Here is a 20822-nt window from a genome sequence, read left to right as displayed (position 1 = left end):
TGTGACAGCCAAAATAAAACCCTTTGCCGCTTGTTCTCAAATTACTGAAAACCAGAACCAGAGAGGTACAACACTTCTGTGCCACCAGCTGAGGCTGTGACTTCCTACAGTGCAGCAGAGCTGAGACCTGTGAATGCACCTGCCCTGTAAGGGGGCTAATGGAGTGAGGGGCTGTCCCTCACCCCACCCTGGGGGCACTACTACTGCAGGACTCCATCAATAGCTCTAATTAAAGGCCCAGCCTGCTGCACATCTACTGTTTCAGTCTTGACAGGGGCAGCTGCTGCTTTTTTTAGTTATTCAGAGGAGCCAAAGCTAAAGGTTGAAATACTTCTGCCTTTTCCACCTCAGGTGCTGCTCTTTGTACATTTCAGCAGCTGAATCACACTTACTCACCCTTCCCCAGAGTATTCATTCTCATTGTACTTCCTCCAGTTTAAAACCAGCAGATGCGAGTGTTTTACAACTGCCTACAACCCATATAATGTAGAAAACAAAAGCATTGTACAAAAGAGAACTACACCAAGCTTGTGAAATACTTTTATTTCTATAAAGGTCAGGACAGAAGCAAACACTTAGCCTGTCAACAGTTACTACTCTGTAAGAACACAGCTCTCCTCAGGCTTTGCTCCCATCCCTGTACATAGAGTCTCTGCAGGATTCTGGATCTGGCAGCTCAAAGGTGCCAACGGTGTCACTCCAGTCAGATTACCCCAGGCAACACTTCATGCACTTCTCTCCTTTAGTGTTTACGTAGAATCTTCAAGTTGTTGTAAGCCACACATTAAGTGTTTTATGACCATGAACCCAGTGTCAGAAGAATGCCCCAAAGGACACCAGCCCAGCTTACTTCTTTTCATACATTTCGTAGGCAAACTCTTCTGTATGAGCTCTATCGTTTAGCAGGCCAATAAAGTCAATCTCCAGCTGGAACGGACCATCTACTTTATCGCCGATTGTGAATCCAAGGGTACTAACCTAATCAAGGGACACATTCCAACAGTATTTATAATGTCACAAACTCAGTGTATCTACCACTTCCCTATTTTACAAACAATTCACAGCCTTTTACTTTAAACTGGTATTTATTTGTTCAGAATGCAGCAGCATTTCTTGAGGTGTGAACACTTCACTACCACACGTATAATACAGACCCCCTGCAGAAAAACTATGGCACGTTTGCCTCTACTGCTGCACCAAACCCTCTATTAATGGCCTGAGCCTAAGGCAACGCCACAATTTTTATCTTTGTGGATGGCCGGTTCCCTCAGGATTGGGTGTACAAACACGCTTTCACAAAGTCTGTTACAATTCGTTTGTGAGCAGGGAACACAAACCATGTCACTAAAGACAAAAGAGAACTTTTAGTCTAGATCGAGTGACACACCTGTTATAGCGTGGAAGTGCCCCAAACCAGACATTGTAAAATGCATTAAACTTCCATTACTGAGTTTTATATTATGGCAAGGTTCCTGGCCACTGCTTCCCAATTAGAATAATGTTCTTAAATATATGAACATTCCTCATTTCTTTACCCTCACATTCTCCCCCACCACTATTCCAATTAAAAAAAAAAGTAATTTTTTATTCTAACTGTAATAATTTCCATAAAAATCTGTGTGGCTCACGCAAGCTTCCCCATAGCCTTCCCAGTTGCCTTTCAGAGAGCCCAGTGTCAGCAGGTCTCAGGACAAGCTGGGTGCCCACCTAGTCACCTCCAGCTGCCCCTAAGCCCTGCCGGCAACGCAGGTCCGAGCTGCGCCCATGACTTTGGGGCTGGCTATACATCAGGAACAGAGTGCCCAGGGTGCGCCTGGCAACGCTGAGTGACTGGGCTGCAGCTAAACGCCCATTGCAAGTGTTGGCAACACCAGTAATGGAGCGAAGCTACAGAAATAAAATGCGCTGATGCTCCTCCCGGGTCACGCCGATGTTCCCAATGCTGTCTCCTCCCCAGAAGCTAGCTCCACATCCAGCCCCTTGCCTTCCAGAGCCTGCAGAGTTTTTAAAATTCTACCTTTCTGGTTTGCACTGTGATAGGTGACCACGGGAGCCCCCTAAACTCTCTGCTCTGAAGAATCCACCCCTTTGCAAGCCCTGGGCACACAGGCTATTTCCTGCCTTTTTACTCCTGTTTAATGATGCCGTTCCCAGGAAAGCACATCCAAGTACGATGAGGGGCAAATACACATGATCACAATTTCGTTAACTGCCTTCACACTGATTCCCCTATTTTTAGCTTTCTTTAAAATACATGTGTAAAATTACACTTCATATTATACACAGGTGCATCATTTTTATTGTGAAATATTCAGCATAATCTGAGAGGAATGGCAAGCAGAGGATGCTGAGATCGAGTACTGTCTTGTCCCTCTAACTCCTGGTAAGTATTTTCAAACACCCCATACACACAACTGTATGTTTTCATTTACCATCTTGAATGACTGTATATACCAAATCCTGATAAATTCCTCAGTGCCTCTATTTAAACATAAGCCTTTTATAACAACTTTCCTCCATAAAGCATATCTTTTACTGTAGTTGATCCACCTCCTTCATGTCATTCATACTTGCTTTCTACAGCCTCAATACCTTCTGTTTCAGAACAGATTGTTTTCAAGCTGCCAGTCACCAAACTGCCCTCCATTTTTTCCCCCCTTTCTTTTTTCCCCATTAAGGCCATTAGGAACTGAATGCAACATTCCAGGTGACCAACACTGATTCAAGTAACAGGCCTTTTATTTGCTTGCCATACATATTTCTAACATTGTTTTCCTTTTGGTAGTCACTGGGTATTAAGCTGCCCTCAGTCACGTACTGGAAGGTCATTGAAATTTAAAAAAACAAACAAAAAAAACAACAACAAAAAAAAACAGAAACAATTTTTTTCCAATGCCTCCTCCGGTGAATTAGTGAGTTGCCTACCTATTTGCAGAAACAAAGTAAGACACTCACTATGTTTATTTAATACTTAGACTAGAAAGCCTGAAAAAACTAAAAAAGAGCCTGTAAATACATCAGTCTACTGCTCACCACCAAAGCCACCGATACAGCACATGCTCAAATAAAATCTCACGATACGATATCCCTGACAGAAGACTGTCAGGAAGAAAGTTCATTATACTTTTATTATTTTTGGCAGTGCTGTGCCCACCGGCATTTTAGATTTCTTAGTCACTTTGATCATTCCTCAAAAATAAATTTTGGTTTTTTGAAAAGCCAAGGACAGTGTGAGTTATTTCTTGGTTATACTGATCTCTCAAAAATATTTTTGAAGCTCCTTTGAAGTAAACTGACACAAAGTAGGGTAACTGAAATGCAAAGGCAAGCACACAAGTACCTTATAACAAGAAGCAGCCCTTCAATTTCAAATTCACAAAGATTAAAGCATTTGTAAATTACCTATATCGTGACAATATAATCTTAAAGGAAATTTCAGACAGATAAAGCCTATAGAAAACTTGCCTTGTCTAACCAGATGGGGTGCTGCTGATCCTGGACTCTTCCCCGACTGGAGAGAAAGAATTTGGAGAATGGAATCTGCCAGGAACAAAACCAAACCAAACCAGACTTCAGTGTCACCAGTACATAAAAGAAAAAAAAAAAAAAAAGCCTGCCTCAGTGAATGAAATAACACTCTGCTACATCTGGTACCACCACTGGTTGGGTACAGAGAACTGGCACAGAGAAATGGGCCACATTAACCTTTTGTGGACCACTCGCAGCCAGCTCCAGGCCCATGCTGTTCTGCGCTCTTCTGTTATCCGGTTAGGGCACAAGGAGAGGTGGCAGCAGAGAAGGCAGCTGTTTACATCAAGAATATTTCCTTCCAGTAACACATCAATACAAAACAGAAATTGATGCGAAGTCCAGCATGTGTGTGTAGCAACAGCTTGTCTGTACCCAGGCTGTGCACTTCACAGAATCATATAGGGGGGTGGGTTGGGAGGGACCTTTAAAGGTCCTGTAGTCCATTTCCCCTGCAGTGAGCTGGGACACCTTCAGCTAGACCAGGTTGCCCAGAGCCCTGTCCAACCTGACCTTGAATGTTTCCAGGCATGGGGCTTCTACCACCTCTCTGGGCAGCCTGTGCCAGTGTTTCACCACCCTCATTGCAAAAAATTTCTTCTTTACATCTCATCTCAATCTGCCCTCTTTCAGTTTGAAACCATTACCCCTTGTCCTATCTCTACACTCTCTGATCAAGAGTCCCTCCCCACCTTTCCTGCAGGCCCCCTTTAAGTACTGGAAGGCCACCATAAGGTCTCCCTGGAGCCTTCTCCTCTCCAGGCTGAACAACCCCAACTCTCTCAGCCTGTCCTCACAGGGGAGGTGCTCCAGCCCCCTGAGCATCTTCATGGGCCTCCTCTGGACCCGCTCAAGCAGGTCCATGTCTTTCTTGTCCTGGAGGCCCCAGAGCTGAACGCTGCACTGCACGTGGGGTCTCACCACAGCAGAGTAGAGGAGGAGAATCCCATCCCTTGACCTGCTCGCCATGCTTCTCTTGATGCAGCCCAGGAAGCAATTGGCCTTCTGGGCTGTGAGCACACATTGCTGGCTCATACTCAGCTTTTCATCCACCAGCACCCCACAGTACCACATTTCATAGTGCAAACTTCATACTGAGACATGAGTACTCTAGCAAAGCAGTTCAGAGTAATGTAAAAATGACTTTGAATGCAGTGGGAGCAAGAATGAGGAGGGGCTGTGACAAGAGCTGGGAAACAGGAGGGTTGGCTGGTGGGTGTGAGAGGAAAGCATGCAAGCCAGCAGCAACACACCAATTTTCATCCTCCTGACTTCTCCTCTGTGAAACAGTGGGCTGTTCTCATATGCCTGGACAACGGTATTACAATGCACTCAGTGCCAATCCATAAGGATGCACACACTTCCTTAATGTTGGCATCAGCAAACTACAGAAGTTCCCCGGGTTTCCTCAGAAACAAGCTGAAACGCCCACTTCTTAGAACTATTATTTTGTGCCACAGACCTGAATGCCATAAATGACAAAGCACACCTCTGAGTCTCTGACCGACTCCAGCCAGTCAGCAAGTTAAACAAATCCTGTTGCAGGGTACGAATCCTACACCAGCCTACGGCCACCTGCATTACAGATAAAACGCTTATCGCAGACAATATTCCCGGCCACACCTGCTGAGCCTCCATCACTGCATCTATTCTACTACTGCAGTAACACCAGGCGTTTAGGGGAAGGTACAGTGGATCAAATCTTCAGTACAACTGCCACAGCATTTCCTCCCACAATCCAGTGAGTTACAATTTTGGGAACTCCCAAGACAAAGGCACAGGCCTGTTGTATAAGGATATGTAACAGAAACCTGGTGGAACAAGGTCAGCCATAGCAACAAACCCTGACTGTGGAAAGAGCTCCTCTTCCACAGAGCTAGGGCCAGGACTCCAAGACAGTCGCATTAGTTTGAAAGACTCACTAGTTCACCTTTATTTCCTCCCAGTATGGGCCTCCTCGAGTGAACATGAAGTAGTTGTAGAGGTCATCCTTTTGATGAGAGAAGTAAGGATCAGTATAAATGTTTACCATCCAAGGTCTGCCATCACCACGGACACGTAAATACAGACTGTTGAAGTTTGACCAGTCATAATACTTCTTCCTAGCAAAAGATCCCTACAAATCATAAATAAATAGAATTATTCCCCCTTAATAAAGGTAAACATCCGTTCTGAAGAACAGAGCACTATTGCTTTGATCACTGGGTTACTCTTTCATCATACTAGTTGCTGATCTCACCAAATTTCCTTCATCACTGTATTACAGCCCACAAATTGCAGCATGACCACTCTGACGATTCAGGCTTTAATTATAAACCACAATCTTGTAATTATCAGAAATCAGACCCAGGACCACACTCCCAACCAGGCAAGTACACAAAGGCTAAAGTAATGGATCAGTAGTTATGTAGTTCATTAAGTTTAATGTAGTTCACTGAGTTTAATATTCTGTGGTCAGTACTAGATTATTCAGAGGCAATTACAAGAAATTGAAGAGGTAGGGTAATTTATCCCCTGTGATAGCTCGCCTTATTGAAGGCTGACATAAGCACTGGAAGCATCTAATATTTTCCAACATTTGTCATTAACTGTGCATAATGATATGGATTGCAAGCATGTCTAATCTTGACTGCCTTTTTTTTCCCAAAGATTTTCGAAGTCCCAGTGTTGTGATAGGCCAGGGGCTAATCTTGGCCAGAACTGCTTAAACCAAGTCAAAATTAGCACCAAAACCCCAGAGGTTTCCCTTTTATTTTACAACATAACTACAGTTACTTATCAACTGTCCTCGTACCAACTCATAGTAACAGGATGAGTAGATCATCAATACACTAACACAAGGCCTACGGCTACTTGAGTTTATGGTTTTGCCACTTTTGATCCTTTTTACTTAAATAAAGAAGAACCTTTGTATTTATGTTTTCACCCTCTGATTTCAAACTGCTTTATAAAGACAGACTGATACACTCCACTACTTTGGAACTAGGAGGTGAAAGTCTGAGTCACATCTGCACAAGCCAGTAGCAGTCCTGAGAATTTAACTCGGGTGAGATTCAACTCGCTGTTCCATTCCTCTAACTCAGTGTCCCTGTTCCGATCCGTGTTCATCTGCTTCTCATTTGCCTATTGGTTTTGCTCGCTCATATTCTCGGGTCTCCAAGTTTCTGGCCCAGAAAAGATTTCACCTATGTACTTGTGCCAAGTCACAAACAATAGGATGGACTACAGAGTTAAGCATTTTATATACAGAGTCAAAACATTCCTTTCCTTTTAAAGGTGCTTAAAAATAGGGAATGAGACAAGAAGTATCAATAATTAGCACATCCATTTCTGGTTCTGTTTTGCTCAAGCTATCAAAGATCTGTGTCTTGCTTTTTCCTGATGTACAGTAAGTGTCAGACCTTTAAAAAGTACATTTCTAAGCATTATTTTCTGTTCCTGTGAGAAAAAAGATGAGCTCATCACCTAAACCAAGTTTGATGAATAGGCAAGTTAAAGCCCAGATAATTTGTCCTTATGATGCATTCAATTAACTCTAAATTGAGACGGACATCTATTTTAACCATACCAATTTGGGATATAAATGCTCATTACAAATCCTTCATTTGCAAGGAGGCTGCAAACAGGGCTATCTTAACGAGTGGATGCCCTAACGTTCGTAAGTAAACGAACAAACATGCATTATTCCTTTTCTAAGGAAAGAAAACAAAATCCAAGAAACGTTTAAGTTCCTTCCAGGTCACAGGATACAGCAGCAACTACATCCCCAAAGGAATATTTAACACTCCTGAAAGGGACCCATTTCAACCACAATAAACAACAGTCCACTTGTCACGGGGATCACACAAAAGTACTCTCCAATTAAATAACAGAAGCTGTGCAAACGCGAAGCTGGACTTACCACTGGTGGTTTAGCTCTCATGCTACAATATCCACTGTATTTTGTCTCTCCATCACGAGGTACTTCCGTATTGAGGGTTCCATACAGCAGAGCAGCCTGGTTGTTCCTACCCAATTTGAGGTAAACTTCACTTTTCCCTCCGATCTCTACATCAGAGGAAATAACCCATTTATTTAAATCTTCTTGGCTCCGAAACTCCCACAACACCCTTGTCTGTTCCAACAGGTACTGATCGAACGGGCGGCCTTCAGGTCCTATTAAGTAATCTTCAGTCTCCTTCTTCAGCAGGCTTAGTTGAGCCTTTAATACATCAAAGCCTTTCTTAAAGCTGAAATCAACATTTTGCCAAGATGTTTTTTTCTCAGGCTGTGACCCAGGCCTCCTGTAGCTGCTATACAATTTCAACATGGAGCCGCTGAGGAGAGGTCCAAGAAAGGGGCACAAAACTTCATGCCTGCAGCATCTACCACCTAAGCAAGCGTTGTTCAGCAACGTAGTAGTCAAAGCCATATCGGTAAACTTCCAGTAACAGGTTTGAAATTAATTTAACAACAAAACTAGTATCCAGAGCTATCTTACTTTAGTTACCGTAGTTTTCACCACCTATAATCAAAAAGAGAAAAGGATTAAAAAAACTACATATAGGATGCTTGTAAAATTGTTTGTTTCTTGAACCAGATATTAACCAGAAATCTAATCCATTGGAAAAAGGAATAAAAAATAACATCAAGTATTACACTTCCTCAGAGTTCTAGTTTACTTAATGATCTCCACCCTATGTGTTCCCCCTTCCCCATGATGTGAAATGCTCAGGCAGATAAGAAAAAGTAGAACAGGTAAAAGTGAATATAGAAAAAAAAGCAATTCCTGTTCATCCGTTTCACTGCAAGTTTAGGTATTATGACTAACACCAGCAAAACAACATTAAGAAGCAGGTTTCTGAAAGATGGCATCTATGTAACTATAAAGTATTATCCCCTGCAGAAAAATCACAGATCCGCAACAGGCAGACCCTGCTGCCACACGGACCAGAACGACAGCCTCATCTGACAGTCACAGGTGACAAGACTTTCCAGATACGAAGTCCTACAGCAGCCATACTACATGCTTCTTCCATAAGTCATCCAGCCCCTGGCCCCCTCAACATATCTGGTTTAGGATTACAAAAAGGTTTGTGAAGACCAAAGAATTGAACATGAAAGACTGCAATTCAACAGGCTTTTTTATAAAGCTTTGGAAAAACTCGGAAAAATCTTCTCTTTGCACCTCTCTGCATCATGTTGGTAGAAACAGCTAAGCCACATTGCTGTTCTCTAGGGAGAGCCTGAATGTTCAATGCTCTGTATTTTGGACTTAGAAAATTAGACAAACCTCTTGTCTGGTTTTCGGGGGTTTTTTCTTTTTTCTTTTTTTTTTTTTTTTTGCCACAGAATAAATCCTAAAATGATATCAAATCAGTTCACCTTCTCTCGGCTTTCAAGAATGGAGCCTGTCACCCCACATATATTCTCTATATGCCACATACCTTTTTTCACTCATGGTAAAATTCACTACTACTGTTCTCACACCCCGATCAAGTTATGCACCGTGGACTAAAACTGCATTGAAAGAATTCACATTTTCTCTATCACATAGGTAAGAGACAAGTTCCTAAAAAAGAAACCCCGTGCACAGGCCTTCCCTGCCCCCTAGCACTGCGGTGAAGCCCACACCACGAAAGCCACTAGAGCCCGGGACAGTGACGCCGTCCAGTTCTGGACCCTGCCGGCAAATCTGCTCCAACCCAAACCGTACCCAGTGGAAAGGGAAAGCACAGGAAAACTGCAGCCCGCAGCCAAGGGGAACCCGGCTCAACACTGGCTCGTCCTTGCTCCCTCCCAGAACCAAGAAGGAAAAAGTTTAATAAAATTTCACTTTTGCCCCATTTTTGTCGCCACACGTTTTACCAGCACGCCGATGTAACGCCCAGCGGTTACAGAACCTCGCCTTCCAGCGACGGCCTCGCTTTGCGCCTCACCGCACCGCCACAGAGAACCGCCCCGCGGCCCGGGCACCAGGCCCGGAGCCCGCCCACCTTCCCCGAGCCCGGAGGGCAGAGACGAGACCGGGACGCGGCGACACACGGTCGCGGCCCCTCCACAAAAGCGCCTTCTCCCCAGAGAGTGGGCGCCTCCGCACCACCCCGTAACGGACCGACTCCCCTCACCTTCCCGCCGGGTCCTACCGCTTCCGGGCCCGGTGGGGGAACACGAACCGCGCCGTTCATGTTCCGCTGGGCGGCAGTAACCACTGAGCTCCCGCTCTCACCGGCGGTGGAAGCGAAATCTTCCCTTCAGGCTGCGGGCGCGGAGAGGGAGCTGCACGGTGCCAAGCGTTGTGGTCGCAAATCTCTGCGTTTAAAGAGAGGCGGGGCAGGGCGGGGCGGGGGGGAAGAGATAGTTGTTTGTGAGGAACATGTCGGCGCGATAGCTCGAATAAACTCTGATAGGAGCCGGTAAACTGCCTGGGGCCGCCGTCTGTGAGAGCAGAAAGGCGAAAGAAGAGGCGGCCGCCGCTGCCGCCTCCTCCTTCGCCCCTCTTCCCTCACAGGCGTCCGCCACGCCCACCTTCCCGCCCCGGCTCCTTGCGCATGCGCGGTGCCCTTTGTGTCCCTGTCGGGCGGGCGGCGCGGGGCAGGCCGGGCCGTTGTGAGCGCCGCGCCGCCGCCGTCGGCGCCGGGGCGGGGAGGGCGGGCGGGGGGGAAAGCCGGTTCCGCCATGGTGAAGAAGCGGAAAGGCCGCGTCCTTATCGACTCCGATACTGAGGATAGCGGTAGCGAGGAGAACCTAGATCAGGTGCGCGGGGGAGGCCCGGCTCGGTTACGCGGGGCCTTGGGATCTCCGGCCCGCGCAAGGCTCGGCGCCGCCATCCTTCGCTCGTTCCCTTACTCCCGCACCGGGAATTGGGCGCCGCCGTCGCTCTCCTCAGCCCGATGGGGGCCCCCGCGGCCTCCGTGGAGGGAGCCGGTTCTCCTCCGGCGCGTGCCTGGCCCACCCCTGGCAGGCGGCCCGCGTTGGCGGGTTTCGGGGGCTCTTTGCAGCGGGCCCGGTGCTTGCAGGAGGGCGGCGCTCGGCGGGACGGAGGAGCGATGCTCCGGGGCGGTTTGGCCCTGAGGAGGGAGGAGCGAGGCCCGGCTGCCGGCGGTCGTGGCTGCCGCCTCTCGGGGTAGTGGGGGAAGAGGCCCAAAGGGCCGGGTAACTTTTCTGTGCTGCCTTCGCACGCCCGGAGAGCGTGTCGGGTCCCTGCCTCCCGCCGGCCCGGTGAGCCCCTCGGGGAAGATGGGCTCCAGGGGCGGTTGTTAATGCATGTTTAGTTCTTCCTCCTCAGTCTTAGGGACTGAGCTGGGGGAGCTCTGTTAGTGGGAAACTGCATAGAGTTAGGAGCTTCTAGATGTAACAAAGGGAAGTATTTATTTATCATCAGGCCATCTCCTGGGATTTGAAGTGCCATGTCTGGTGTCAGTTTAGCCGTGTTCACGGCTGTAAAGGGGGCGGCTTCCTCTTTGGAGAGGGCTGCTTCCAAAGACTCCTCTTTCGGTGTAGCACGTGTTGATGATGTGATTCAAATGGTAAATAAAGACATTATAGGTGAGGTGCGTTGCAGCTTGTATGGCTGTGCTTGTTCCAGGGAGAAGTTTGGCTAGTTAAATATGCTGAAGCCTACATGTCTGATGTAATTTATGTGCTGGACCTTCACGGGTTTTAATATAGAAGTTGTTGCTATGTTGCAATAAAAAGCCTTCCCAAACACAAAAATAGTTTTGCAGCTTGGAGCTTCAGAAAAATTGAATTGGAGGCTCTGTTAGACAAATACACTGGAGCAGAGCCTGCACTGATTTTGATCTTGCATGCCTCTGGAATCTTTAGAGCTGCCAACATCTCGCCACTACTGTATTAGTTTGGTAGTTTCTTCAGAGCTTGAAAATAGAAGGAGTTGGCTAAGCTCTAGCATAGGTCAGGCTATCAGCAAGATGGTGGTAGGAATAACCACATGGTTCTGCATCTGTTCCGTCATTCGCTGGAAGCATGCATCTGCAGCTGTACCTGAGTAGTAGATGCTTCCTCCTCTGCTGAGCTGTTCGTAGCAACTAGAACAGCAGGAATATGTATGTGCAAGGATGAAGACCAGATGGCAGGGAAGGAATGCTTTTGTGGTGTGGTTTAAGGATGAGAGTATACTCACTGAGGGCCCTGTAGATTAAATGTTTGGCAGCTTCTCTTGGCAGTCTAGGCTTGTTGAATCAAAGGAGAAGGAGCCTTTCTAATATAGTAGCTTGGAAAACAGAGCAAGGGTAGAAAGAAAGAAGGAAAATTGCTTGGAGTAAAAGTAGTGGTAAATATGCCAAGATATCGTCCAGGGAGGTAATCTGGGTTTGAAGGGCTTCTTGGAGACAGTTGTGAGAGAGAAATTCTAGAAAAGACTGCTGAAAACATCAGGAGCTTCCTGAAGAGAACTATTAATTGTACAGATGTGCTCTGTTGCTGTTGCATGCCTTCTTCAGAGAAAGGTTTGTAAAATGCCATTACTGATGGAAGGTTTCTTTGTTGGTAAGTAGCCTAGGCCATCAGTTTCTTCAGTGTTTGTGTTCTCATTTGAGGTACTAAATTGTAATCTGTCTGCTGCGGAGATAATCTTCCAGTTGTGAAACTAATGCAAATGAATCTGGTATGGACTTCGCAAGACTGCAGAAGTTGATGTGACTGGATTTCTACTTGCAGCTAAGGTTCATCAGCCCCAGAGCAATGTTTTTAAGGATAAATTATGTGTCATGGACTACAAAGACATTAATGCAGCTTTAGAAATGTTTGTTTCATACTACTGCTTCTGTCATCTGAACAAGCTCTGAACGGCAGATGATGAGATTATTTGAGAGCTATTTAGGTCTTTGTGCTGGCATGTGTTGCCTTTGAAAGTGCTTCCTTTGGAGGAGAACAGCTCTACTTAATTTTGGAAACTTTGAGCTTGATGCCTGCTCTGTGTCTATCCAAAGCTTTGAGTGCGTTCTGTGGCCTGTAGGGACAGTGAAAAGGAATTGAACAGGCTGACTAAATATTATTGGCCATGACATTGGCGTGATGGCTAAAGTATTTCCCTTTTAAAGTGTATAATTGCAAACATCACTTTGCTTTGAAGAAGGAGCTGCTTTCTAGTGGTATTTGGCTTTTGGGGTTAATACTACACAATGTAGTTAGGGTGGTTTTGAATTATTGCCAAAGCCAAATAAAACAGACCTGGACATGGCTCTGAAATTAATTTGTCTTATGTTATTTATACCAGGAAAGTAAGGTAGTGGTATTGATTTCTTATAGCTTGTTATCCTCAAAATGCTTTTGTAGCATCCGGTTGTGTTAGATTTGCATGTGTATATATATATTTATGAAACATAAGTAGACTTTGTTCCTTAGTCAGTAAGGATAATCATGTTACTAGGATGTGCTTAAATATCACAGAGAAGGTGCATATGCACTGACCTGGATTTTCAAAGCTAATTACGACATTTTAAGATAAACGTGTTTTTTTCACACCAGGAGCTCTTGTCATTGGCCAAACGGAAACGCAGTGACTCTGAAGAAAAGGAGCCACCTGTGAGCAAACCTACAGCTTCTTCAGACTCTGAGACGTCAGACAGTGATGATGAGGTGAGTTTGTTGTGTTATCAGTGAAATTACTTTGGGTTATTTGTCTGATGGTACTTAAGTGGTGAAAGTGTATTTGTCATAGAGTATATTTAGGCTGCTGACTTCATGAAGTGGGACTGGCCATCAGGAGAACTGATGGAGACCCATTAAGCCCAGAGGAGATGTACTCAGAAATACTTCTTTTTTTATTTTTCTTTTAATTAGTAAGCTTTGAATTGTAACTGTATACAAAATTGTCTGAATGTCTGTAGAAAAGATGACTGCCTGTTTAATCCCATGTTCATACGGTCTGAATGATCTGGTGAGCTGCCTGCTTAAAACTAGTGTTTTGCCTGTGTAATTCTTGCAGGTTAAGTAGCAGTGAAGCTGCTAAAACTAGACTCTGAATTATAGGAGAGAGGTTTTCAGCTGTAGAAGAGAGCTTCCTTCCTCAGGGAAGAAAAGGGTCAAGGCAGGTGGTACTATTTTGCAGGTGGTAAAACTATTCTGTTTAGCTACTTTGATTCTCCAAGAACTCTGCTGTGAAGTAGCTTGTCTGGTCATTTGAACATGCAACAGCGTGTGGGTTTTACTGGCATTTTTGAAGAAACTGAGGCAATGAAAAGTTTAGCATTACTTTGTTCTAGGGTTCTGTCAGTTCCTTGTATAGCAGTGCTTATCTGCTAGATCTGTTTTTATGATTTGTCCTTGGTGCTCCATTCTGGAGCTGGTTGAAAGTCTCTGCTTTCATTTATAAGTGAAAATTGAAGTAGACGTATTAAAACAGAGGAACTGACAAACAGGTCATACAGGTGTTTGAATAAAAACGCCTTTCTTGAAGGCTTACAAATGTCTTTTGCTAGCTTTCTGCACAACGTAGTGAGGTCATTTATTCCAGCTATGCTTAAAAATTTAACAGGGAGCTGTTTGGGTGGATTTTTTTTCTGAAACTACGGGAAGGCCTATTCATTGTGACAACTTGAAGACCAGTAGGGTAGGCCAGTGATAAACTATTAACTATTAAACATTTGATAGTGTAGCAGAGTTCTTATAATAACTGTGAAGAACATGTGGTTTAATTTTCTGAGTCGTTTTTGAAATAAATATACTTTGAACTTGGTTTCAATCAATCCTTTTCTTAAAAAAAAAAATAGTGACTCTTGTATCTAATATATGCTTAAGACATAAGGAGAGAGAAAATTGTGAATGGACTAGATATATTAGGTTTGTTATTGGGTGACCACTCAGTCTGTCACTGTGTGTGTTGAGATCTGCTGGCACAGAGTTTATTTATTCTAAGCTCTGTGGAGACCAGCTGGTCTGGAAAAGTAGACTTAGGTGTGGAGAGCACGTCGATGATAAAGCCTTCTGTTCTGTGTTTATCTCTGAAAACTGACAGAATAAATAATATTATTAAAATTAATATTTTTTTGTTTGTGTAACTACAAGTAAGGACTACCTTTCCATTATCTGTAGAATATGACAATATGTCTCTTCATGAGTTTGCACAGGCCTTGCACATGCAGTAGTATCTCTGTTGCACCCTGTGCATTCGATACTCTTTCTAATCTGTGTATCATTTCTAATTGATTCTCTGTTCTTTCTGACCTCCATGCAGCTAGAGGAAAAGATTTAGAGAAGAGGTAATTAGGACACTTGTTTCTATTCCTGTGCCTGAAATATGCTTTCTGAACTGCTGCTTGTCACAGCAGGGTGAGACAGGCTTGGTTATAACAGTTCTGCTTCTGCCAGTCAGTCCGTTGCGTACATCCCTAGGCTTGACTATTCCTGCTGAACAACTTCGGTTTTAATCAGTGTTCTTGTGGTTGGTTTGAAGTTTGCTCAGCTTTGGGGGTTGGGAGAAGAGGGGGTCTAACGCTTGAAATTGTCTTAAAGGACTTCTTGCAAGAACAGGACCTTGAGACAAAAGCGTGGAAATTGTTGCACTGGGCAAATGTGCTTAATCATAGCCATGTGCTTCCACGCAGGTTTTGTAGTGTGCACAGCCTTTGTGGTTCCTGGAAAGCTCTAAACGTTCCAGGATTGTCACTGTGCTGCATGTACAGGAAAGGAGCTTGAATCTCTGCCTCAGAGGCTGTTGCTGTGTCCTGCCTTTTTTAAAGGGAGGAAAGGTGGTGGGACATAGGGCAGAGAAAGTGCATTTTGGAATTACAGAATAACAGCATGTACAAATCATGCCACATCTATGCAATGGTGCCCAAGGGGTTTTGGTAGATATTTAATGTTGTATTTTGTCTGTCTGGGTGAGAATGCACTGCTGTAAAAGCTGTTAGCCACATCAGCTGTTCATGGTGCAGAGACTGGGTTCTGTAACACTTCAAGGACCTCTGTGGACTGAACTGAATTACCTAGCCAAGGGACTGAAGTTGAGTTGCAGGCAGTGAAATAGGAAGGGTGCTCTGAATGATCTTCTGGTGGGTCTGTGGAACGTGTGTGACTGAATTGACTATGAACTGGTGTTCAGAGAACTGAGAAATAGCAATGACTGCAGGGCTTTGTGATAAGAAGTACTGCCTTTGCAAAGAGCTGTACTAAGCTGGATGCAGATGTGGAGGCAGACAGTTCCTTTATCTGTCAGGCGACTGGTGGCCATGACTACTCAAGAGCTCACCATCCCAAACTGTTAGCATGCTGCATGTAAGCAGTTTGGTGTTAGCCAAGTTGCTATGGGGCTACTGTTCTAGAGGTGTACGAGTCCACAAGGTACCCTTGTTGCTTATTGAAGACATTGTGTGAATGGTGTTCCTCAGTTGCAGTAGGTTAATTCTGGATTCTTGCTCTTTCTTTTATCCTGGCATCATTGCTTGCAGTAAGAGAATTCTTTCTGTGCCGCGGTGAAGCCTGGATGACTTCTGGAGCAACTTCACTAACATCAGTGTAGGTTAGACAGAAAGCCACAATGCTGTAGGAGCTCCTGTTGGTTTCTCTCGAAAGGCTTGTTGTTAGCAATGCTGGTGTAAGTCTGTGCTTCTTTCTACACACGTTCTAATGTTGTGAGGGGTTTGGTTGTGCCTTTTAACAGCTCTAGGGTGTCAGCAGAAGATACTTGCAGAACAAGAAAAGTTGCATCATGAATGCTTGGTACTAGTCCACAGTTTAGTGAGGAATATCTATTTATGCTTTTATTTGCAAATGTGCAGATTCAGTAGGAAACGGCATGGCTGAAGATCTTGTCAAGAACTATGGGATGGAGGAGGAGGCAAGCATTGGTCATGCAGCTAGTGAGGAAATCTGTGTCGAATAACAGTCAGCCTAGGAAACTTTATGCCCCTGTTATGAGGAAAGGACTTGAAAGTTTGGATCTACTTACTGCTCTTCAAGTTAGAGCACTCTAGTAAACCACAGTTTAGCAAGTAAACCACAGAAAACTGCATGTGTTCCTTCTGTTTTGGGGCTGTCTTCTGTGGATTTGTAGAGATTATGATGCTAGATGTCCTCTTTTCCTGTGTGCTTTTATTTCATAATACTGCTTAATTAGACCTTCAGGAATGCGTTGGTTCTCCAGTGCTGTGAGGCCTTTGCCACATGCATTTTTTCAAGCTTAGGAAATTTGAAACAGGCTCTGCTTTAATCTTCTTACACACAGCCTTATAGACTGTATGCTTTGTAACTTTGACTTTTCTTGGTGACAGTTTCCTTCAGCTGTTAATAGATGCAGTAATAAAACTTTTCTTAAGGAAGAGAGGTGCTGTTACTTCCCCCACTCCAGAGAAAGTGCAAGTGCAAATCTGAATTGTGCAGGCTAATTGTATGGAGGCTAATGTGTCCAAAGAAGAAATGTGAACCAGCGGTTGACAAAACAGGTATAACATTTGGTCTGCAAGTAGCTTCTTTAAATTTCAAACTAGTGTGGGGATAACTTCTGAGGACTTGATTTATGTGGCGTGAGAGTCTGCAAGAGCTCTGAAGTGGAGCAGGTTGCTCCAGAAATAGACTTGTGGAGGTATTGGAATTGAATATGTGATTTTTATTTAATTTTCTTCACTGAATGAACTTTTCCTTTGTACCCGGGGAGCAGTTTTTGCTGAGAACAATCCAGTCATAAGGCACTGTCTAATATCTAGAGAAGTCATTAAGCCTTTGTTAGTTCAGATGATGCTGGTGGTGCTAGAGCCATGCAAGGCACTTGTTGACCAAGTATTTTATGGCTGTTGCCATCTGCAGCTGTTTGGCCCAGGCATCCTAAATAAAACACTGGAGGTTTTCACAGCCAGTAGTACCCCCAAGTTTGTTTTGATTATGGAGAGTGCTTCTTCATTGGTGTTTGGTCTCGATGTTGTCACTCAGCAGTTCTTGCCATTTTTCAATGCATGGAAATTCTCAAAATTCTTCTAGAGCAAATATTAACTTGCAGCTTAAGCCGAATTTGAACCTACTATAGGTAGACTTAAATTTTTTTTTCATAGTTACCTTTCTGCGAGCTCCTTTGAGCAGTAGTCAGACAAGGGTGGATCAAGTGTCTGGTGATATTTTGGCCCATGAAGTCTTCTTTCAGCCAGTTCCTGGTAAAGCCTCTTCTGTGGCTTCAGAAGGTGTTTTCTTTATTTGCTTATCTCCTTTCCATTTTTGTGTTGACACCTTGAGTCTCCTCTTTGTGTCTAAAATGGTCCTTTAAGTTTTCTAATTGCTGGGCTGTTGTCATTGTAAAGGTGTTTGAGGCATCTGAATGACAGGTGCAGGCCCCAAAAGTAACAAGGTCCTTTTATTTATTTAGTTTTAACAGCAGTGGTATAGAGCATTTTCCTCCTTGTAGCTCTTGGAGTGCTGTCTCCAGAGTTCTTCCAGCTTTGAGAAACCCTGAAGACTAAATGCTGCCATGTCTTCATATCTGTTCTGCCTGCTGTTGTCTTCAGACAGGCTGAAACTGGAGTTTGATGACTTGCCTGGAGGACTGCCTTTTGCTTTCCTTGTGTGCATGGAGGAACGTTTGATGTCATGTACCTTGGTGCTCTTAAGCTTATGTTGTCATGGCCTGTAAGTTATCTGGCCTAGGAAAGGAACACATCGGTAAGGGACCTGTTTTGCTTTCATGATGTAGCTTGTAATTTGTCTTTTGCTTATAAAAGCCATATCCGGGAGGGAAGGATATGGCAAGCACAGGCTGATAATCTTGGTTGTGCACCTCTGTCCCGTTTGATGTGTTTTAAAAAAAAAAAAAATCAGGGGAATGCCTATTTGCAAAATAACATCTCGGTGGATAACGCATTTAGGCACTGTGTGAATAGAAGAAAATAATGACTCTCTGAGCAGCGGGGGTAAAACAATTCTACTGCATTCTGCACTCTGAGCTCACTTTTTTCTTTTTTTTCTTTTTTTTTTTTTTTTTCTCCTCAATCTCATTTCATCTCCCTAGTGGAAATATGTTCCAGGTTTGCTGAGCTATAAATTTTCTTCAGTCATTTTGTGTAGTTGGTTTTGTAGAAGCTGACTTCTAAATCTGGCTAATTTATAATGTGGGGTTTTTCCTTGGAAGGAAGAGGAGAAGTTGAAATGCTCTTCTGGATACTTCCTGTGAATGAACCATAAAGCTCTGTTGTTTGTGAGTACTAAACAATGAGCAGAAAGCCATGTTGCAGCACACTTCTGCTTGGGTTTATTAACTTGCTGTGTCTGGAACCATGGAGGGTTCCAGATGGTGGCCGAGGAGGCAGCAGTGAATAGAGGGGCTGTTTAGAGGAGGCGTGGTAGTCATGGCAAGAGTGTGAGAAGTGTTGACTGGCTCTGCCTGGCTGGAAAGTGGAAGGGGGAACCTGGAGAAGCTGCAATAGAGGACAGATTTTGGAAAATACAGTTATTGTTTGCTGTTTGAGATGCATGGAGTTAAGGGAAACAGAGGGAACAAATGCTTCAGATAACTGTGTGTGCATTTTTACTTGATGTTACACGCAAACATGTTGTTTTTCTGATATCCTCTGATGTGCTAGAGCATGAGGAAGGGGCTCAAGACTGGTTTGGACTGCAGGTTGCCTTGCAGCTCATGGCTTTCCAGTATTGTCTTCCCCCACCACCCCAGACCTGCTAATCTGTTATGACTTTTTCTTCGCTGTTAGAGAAAACTTGATGTCATCCAGTCTCTCTGACCACTCAGAGTTGTTGTTCAGTGTCAAAATGACAACTGATGATTCCTGAGCCTTCAGAGCAATCTGTGAGCCTAAAAGAGCCTCATACTGACTATGCCCTGTTTTTGATGATTTGTTTGTCCTTAAGGCTTGCTCGAACCCTTGTCTTGTCCTGTAGTGGTACCAGGAATGACCAGGCATGCATGAGAGATTGGGGTGGCTGAATAACACCTGAAGCACCTGAGTTGGATGAGGAAGAATTTGCCTTTGTGACGGCACTGAAACTAGGAGGTGGCAACCGGTTATTGTGACTTAAAAGATGTAGAGGTCACTTGCATAAACCTTCTCTAGGGTGAGATACAAACCAAAGCAACATTTCCTAATTAGAGCAGATTTTTTTGTTACTTTTTTTTGTTCAAGAAGTTGTCACCCAGCTTTCTCTTCAGCTTCATCTTCCCTGGACCCAGGTTCTCTCCACAATTCTGGTTGTGAGTCAAAGGCTGAAAATGGTGGTCTGTAACATATGTATCTACAGCTATTAAACATTTTAACTACTGAAGTCCTGCTGCTTTTATCTGATCTTAATTTCTTTCATCTCAGCATGACCTCTCAAGGTCTTGATATAACTGTGGTGTATACTGTGGCTTTCTCTGTGTTGCTTCCTTGCTATCCAGCATGCTGAGGCAAGGTATAGTTCAGTGTTAAAGCAGTGGAAAGAAGTGGCAGAGCTCTGGGAAGGAGGCATCTCTGCATCCCTGGTTCAAAGGGCTCTGCTCCTTCCCGCTAAATGCGGAGTTTCACTTTCTCACTGCTGTGTTTCACTGGTATGTATGCTGGCAGTAGGTGAGCTCTTGAACAAATAGCAAAAATGCACTTTTCTGTAATACCTGACAGATGATTCCTTAACGTTGAGGTTTGAGCAGATTCAGGCAGAGTACAAGCTTACTCTTAACTGATTTACATGGGCATAGTTAACCAGGAGTATTGTTAGGCAGCAGTGTTGTAGCGCTGAATAGGTAAAACTTTAATGTGGAAGCCAATAAAAACTTGAGTGCAGGCTCAGGCTGATACAAAGTCAGATGCTTTCTGTGCAGCTTCTCCTCTGTCCTAAGGACCATAACAGACTGGGGGGACTGCATAGGGTCTGGTTTGCAGTTGGAGGCTCATCACTAGGTAGCTGTACTTCTATCTCAGAAAGCAAAACTTCTGCCTGGCCTTTGACAGGTACTTTTGAGTACACAGCTGCTGTTTAAAGGTGATGATGAAGCAGTTGGTAATATGGAAGGTACAAGGCTGGGTATGAGTAATCAAAACCTAAGAAATTCTGAAGATATCGGTAGATCAGGTTGTGGCTTCTAACTACTCCGTTGAGTTTCATTTAGATTATTTGATCATCAGGGTTCTCTGAAGACGGTGCCTAATCAGGCAGAAGAAGTCATCAGATTTGATGCAATGATTGCTGCCTGCAGAGATGGGCTTGATTCAGCCCCTGGGAAGGGGTGAATGGGTGAGAAGCCTGAAGTTTGTGTGCACCTGAGGTCGAATCTAAAGATTTTTTTTTTTTTTTCTGGTTAGAGTAGTTTTGAGCACCAGATCTCAGTTATGCAAAAGAGTATTTGCTCATTTGAATAAGTAATTATTTTTTTTAGTAATTGC

At 44.2% G+C, this 20822-nt stretch overlaps 2 protein-coding genes across 5 annotated transcripts in view; one reads left to right on the top strand and one right to left on the bottom strand.

Moving 5' to 3' along the window:
* Positions 1 to 524: 524 nt before the first annotated feature.
* Positions 525 to 9410, bottom strand: NDUFAF1 (NADH:ubiquinone oxidoreductase complex assembly factor 1). 4 transcript variants are annotated; one of them, XM_086462203.1, is made up of 5 exons: positions 9376 to 9410; positions 7430 to 8032; positions 5459 to 5644; positions 3466 to 3570; positions 525 to 978 (listed from the first exon to the last, which is right to left on the bottom strand). In XM_086462203.1, the coding sequence occupies exons 2-5, from the start codon at positions 7937 to 7939 to the stop codon at positions 847 to 849; spliced, it is 933 nt and encodes a 310-aa protein (XP_086318329.1). In that variant the 5' UTR covers positions 7940 to 8032; positions 9376 to 9410; the 3' UTR covers positions 525 to 846. The 4 variants fall into 4 exon arrangements, with proteins under 4 accessions (XP_086318329.1, XP_009951871.1, XP_086318330.1 ...); XM_009953569.2 differs by lacking the exon at positions 9376 to 9410 and having other exon boundaries at positions 3466 to 3540; positions 7430 to 8365; XM_086462204.1 differs by lacking the exons at positions 3466 to 3570; positions 9376 to 9410 and having other exon boundaries at positions 7430 to 8365.
* A 775-nt stretch (positions 9411 to 10185) lies between these two features.
* RTF1 (RTF1 homolog, Paf1/RNA polymerase II complex component) overlaps positions 10186 to 20822 on the top strand; it is a 29652-nt gene continuing 19015 nt past the window's right edge. Inside the window, exons 1-2 of the mRNA XM_086462217.1 lie at positions 10186 to 10263; positions 12997 to 13107. Of these exons, the coding sequence (XP_086318343.1) occupies positions 10186 to 10263; positions 12997 to 13107 (189 nt within the window). The remainder of the gene's footprint in view (positions 10264 to 12996; positions 13108 to 20822) is intronic.

This window comes from Leptosomus discolor, chromosome 3 (assembly GCF_034619465.1).
Source record: "Leptosomus discolor isolate bLepDis1 chromosome 3, bLepDis1.hap2, whole genome shotgun sequence".
Lineage (NCBI taxonomy): Eukaryota > Metazoa > Chordata > Aves > Leptosomiformes > Leptosomidae > Leptosomus > Leptosomus discolor.
This window is presented reverse-complemented; position numbering and strand designations above follow the sequence as displayed.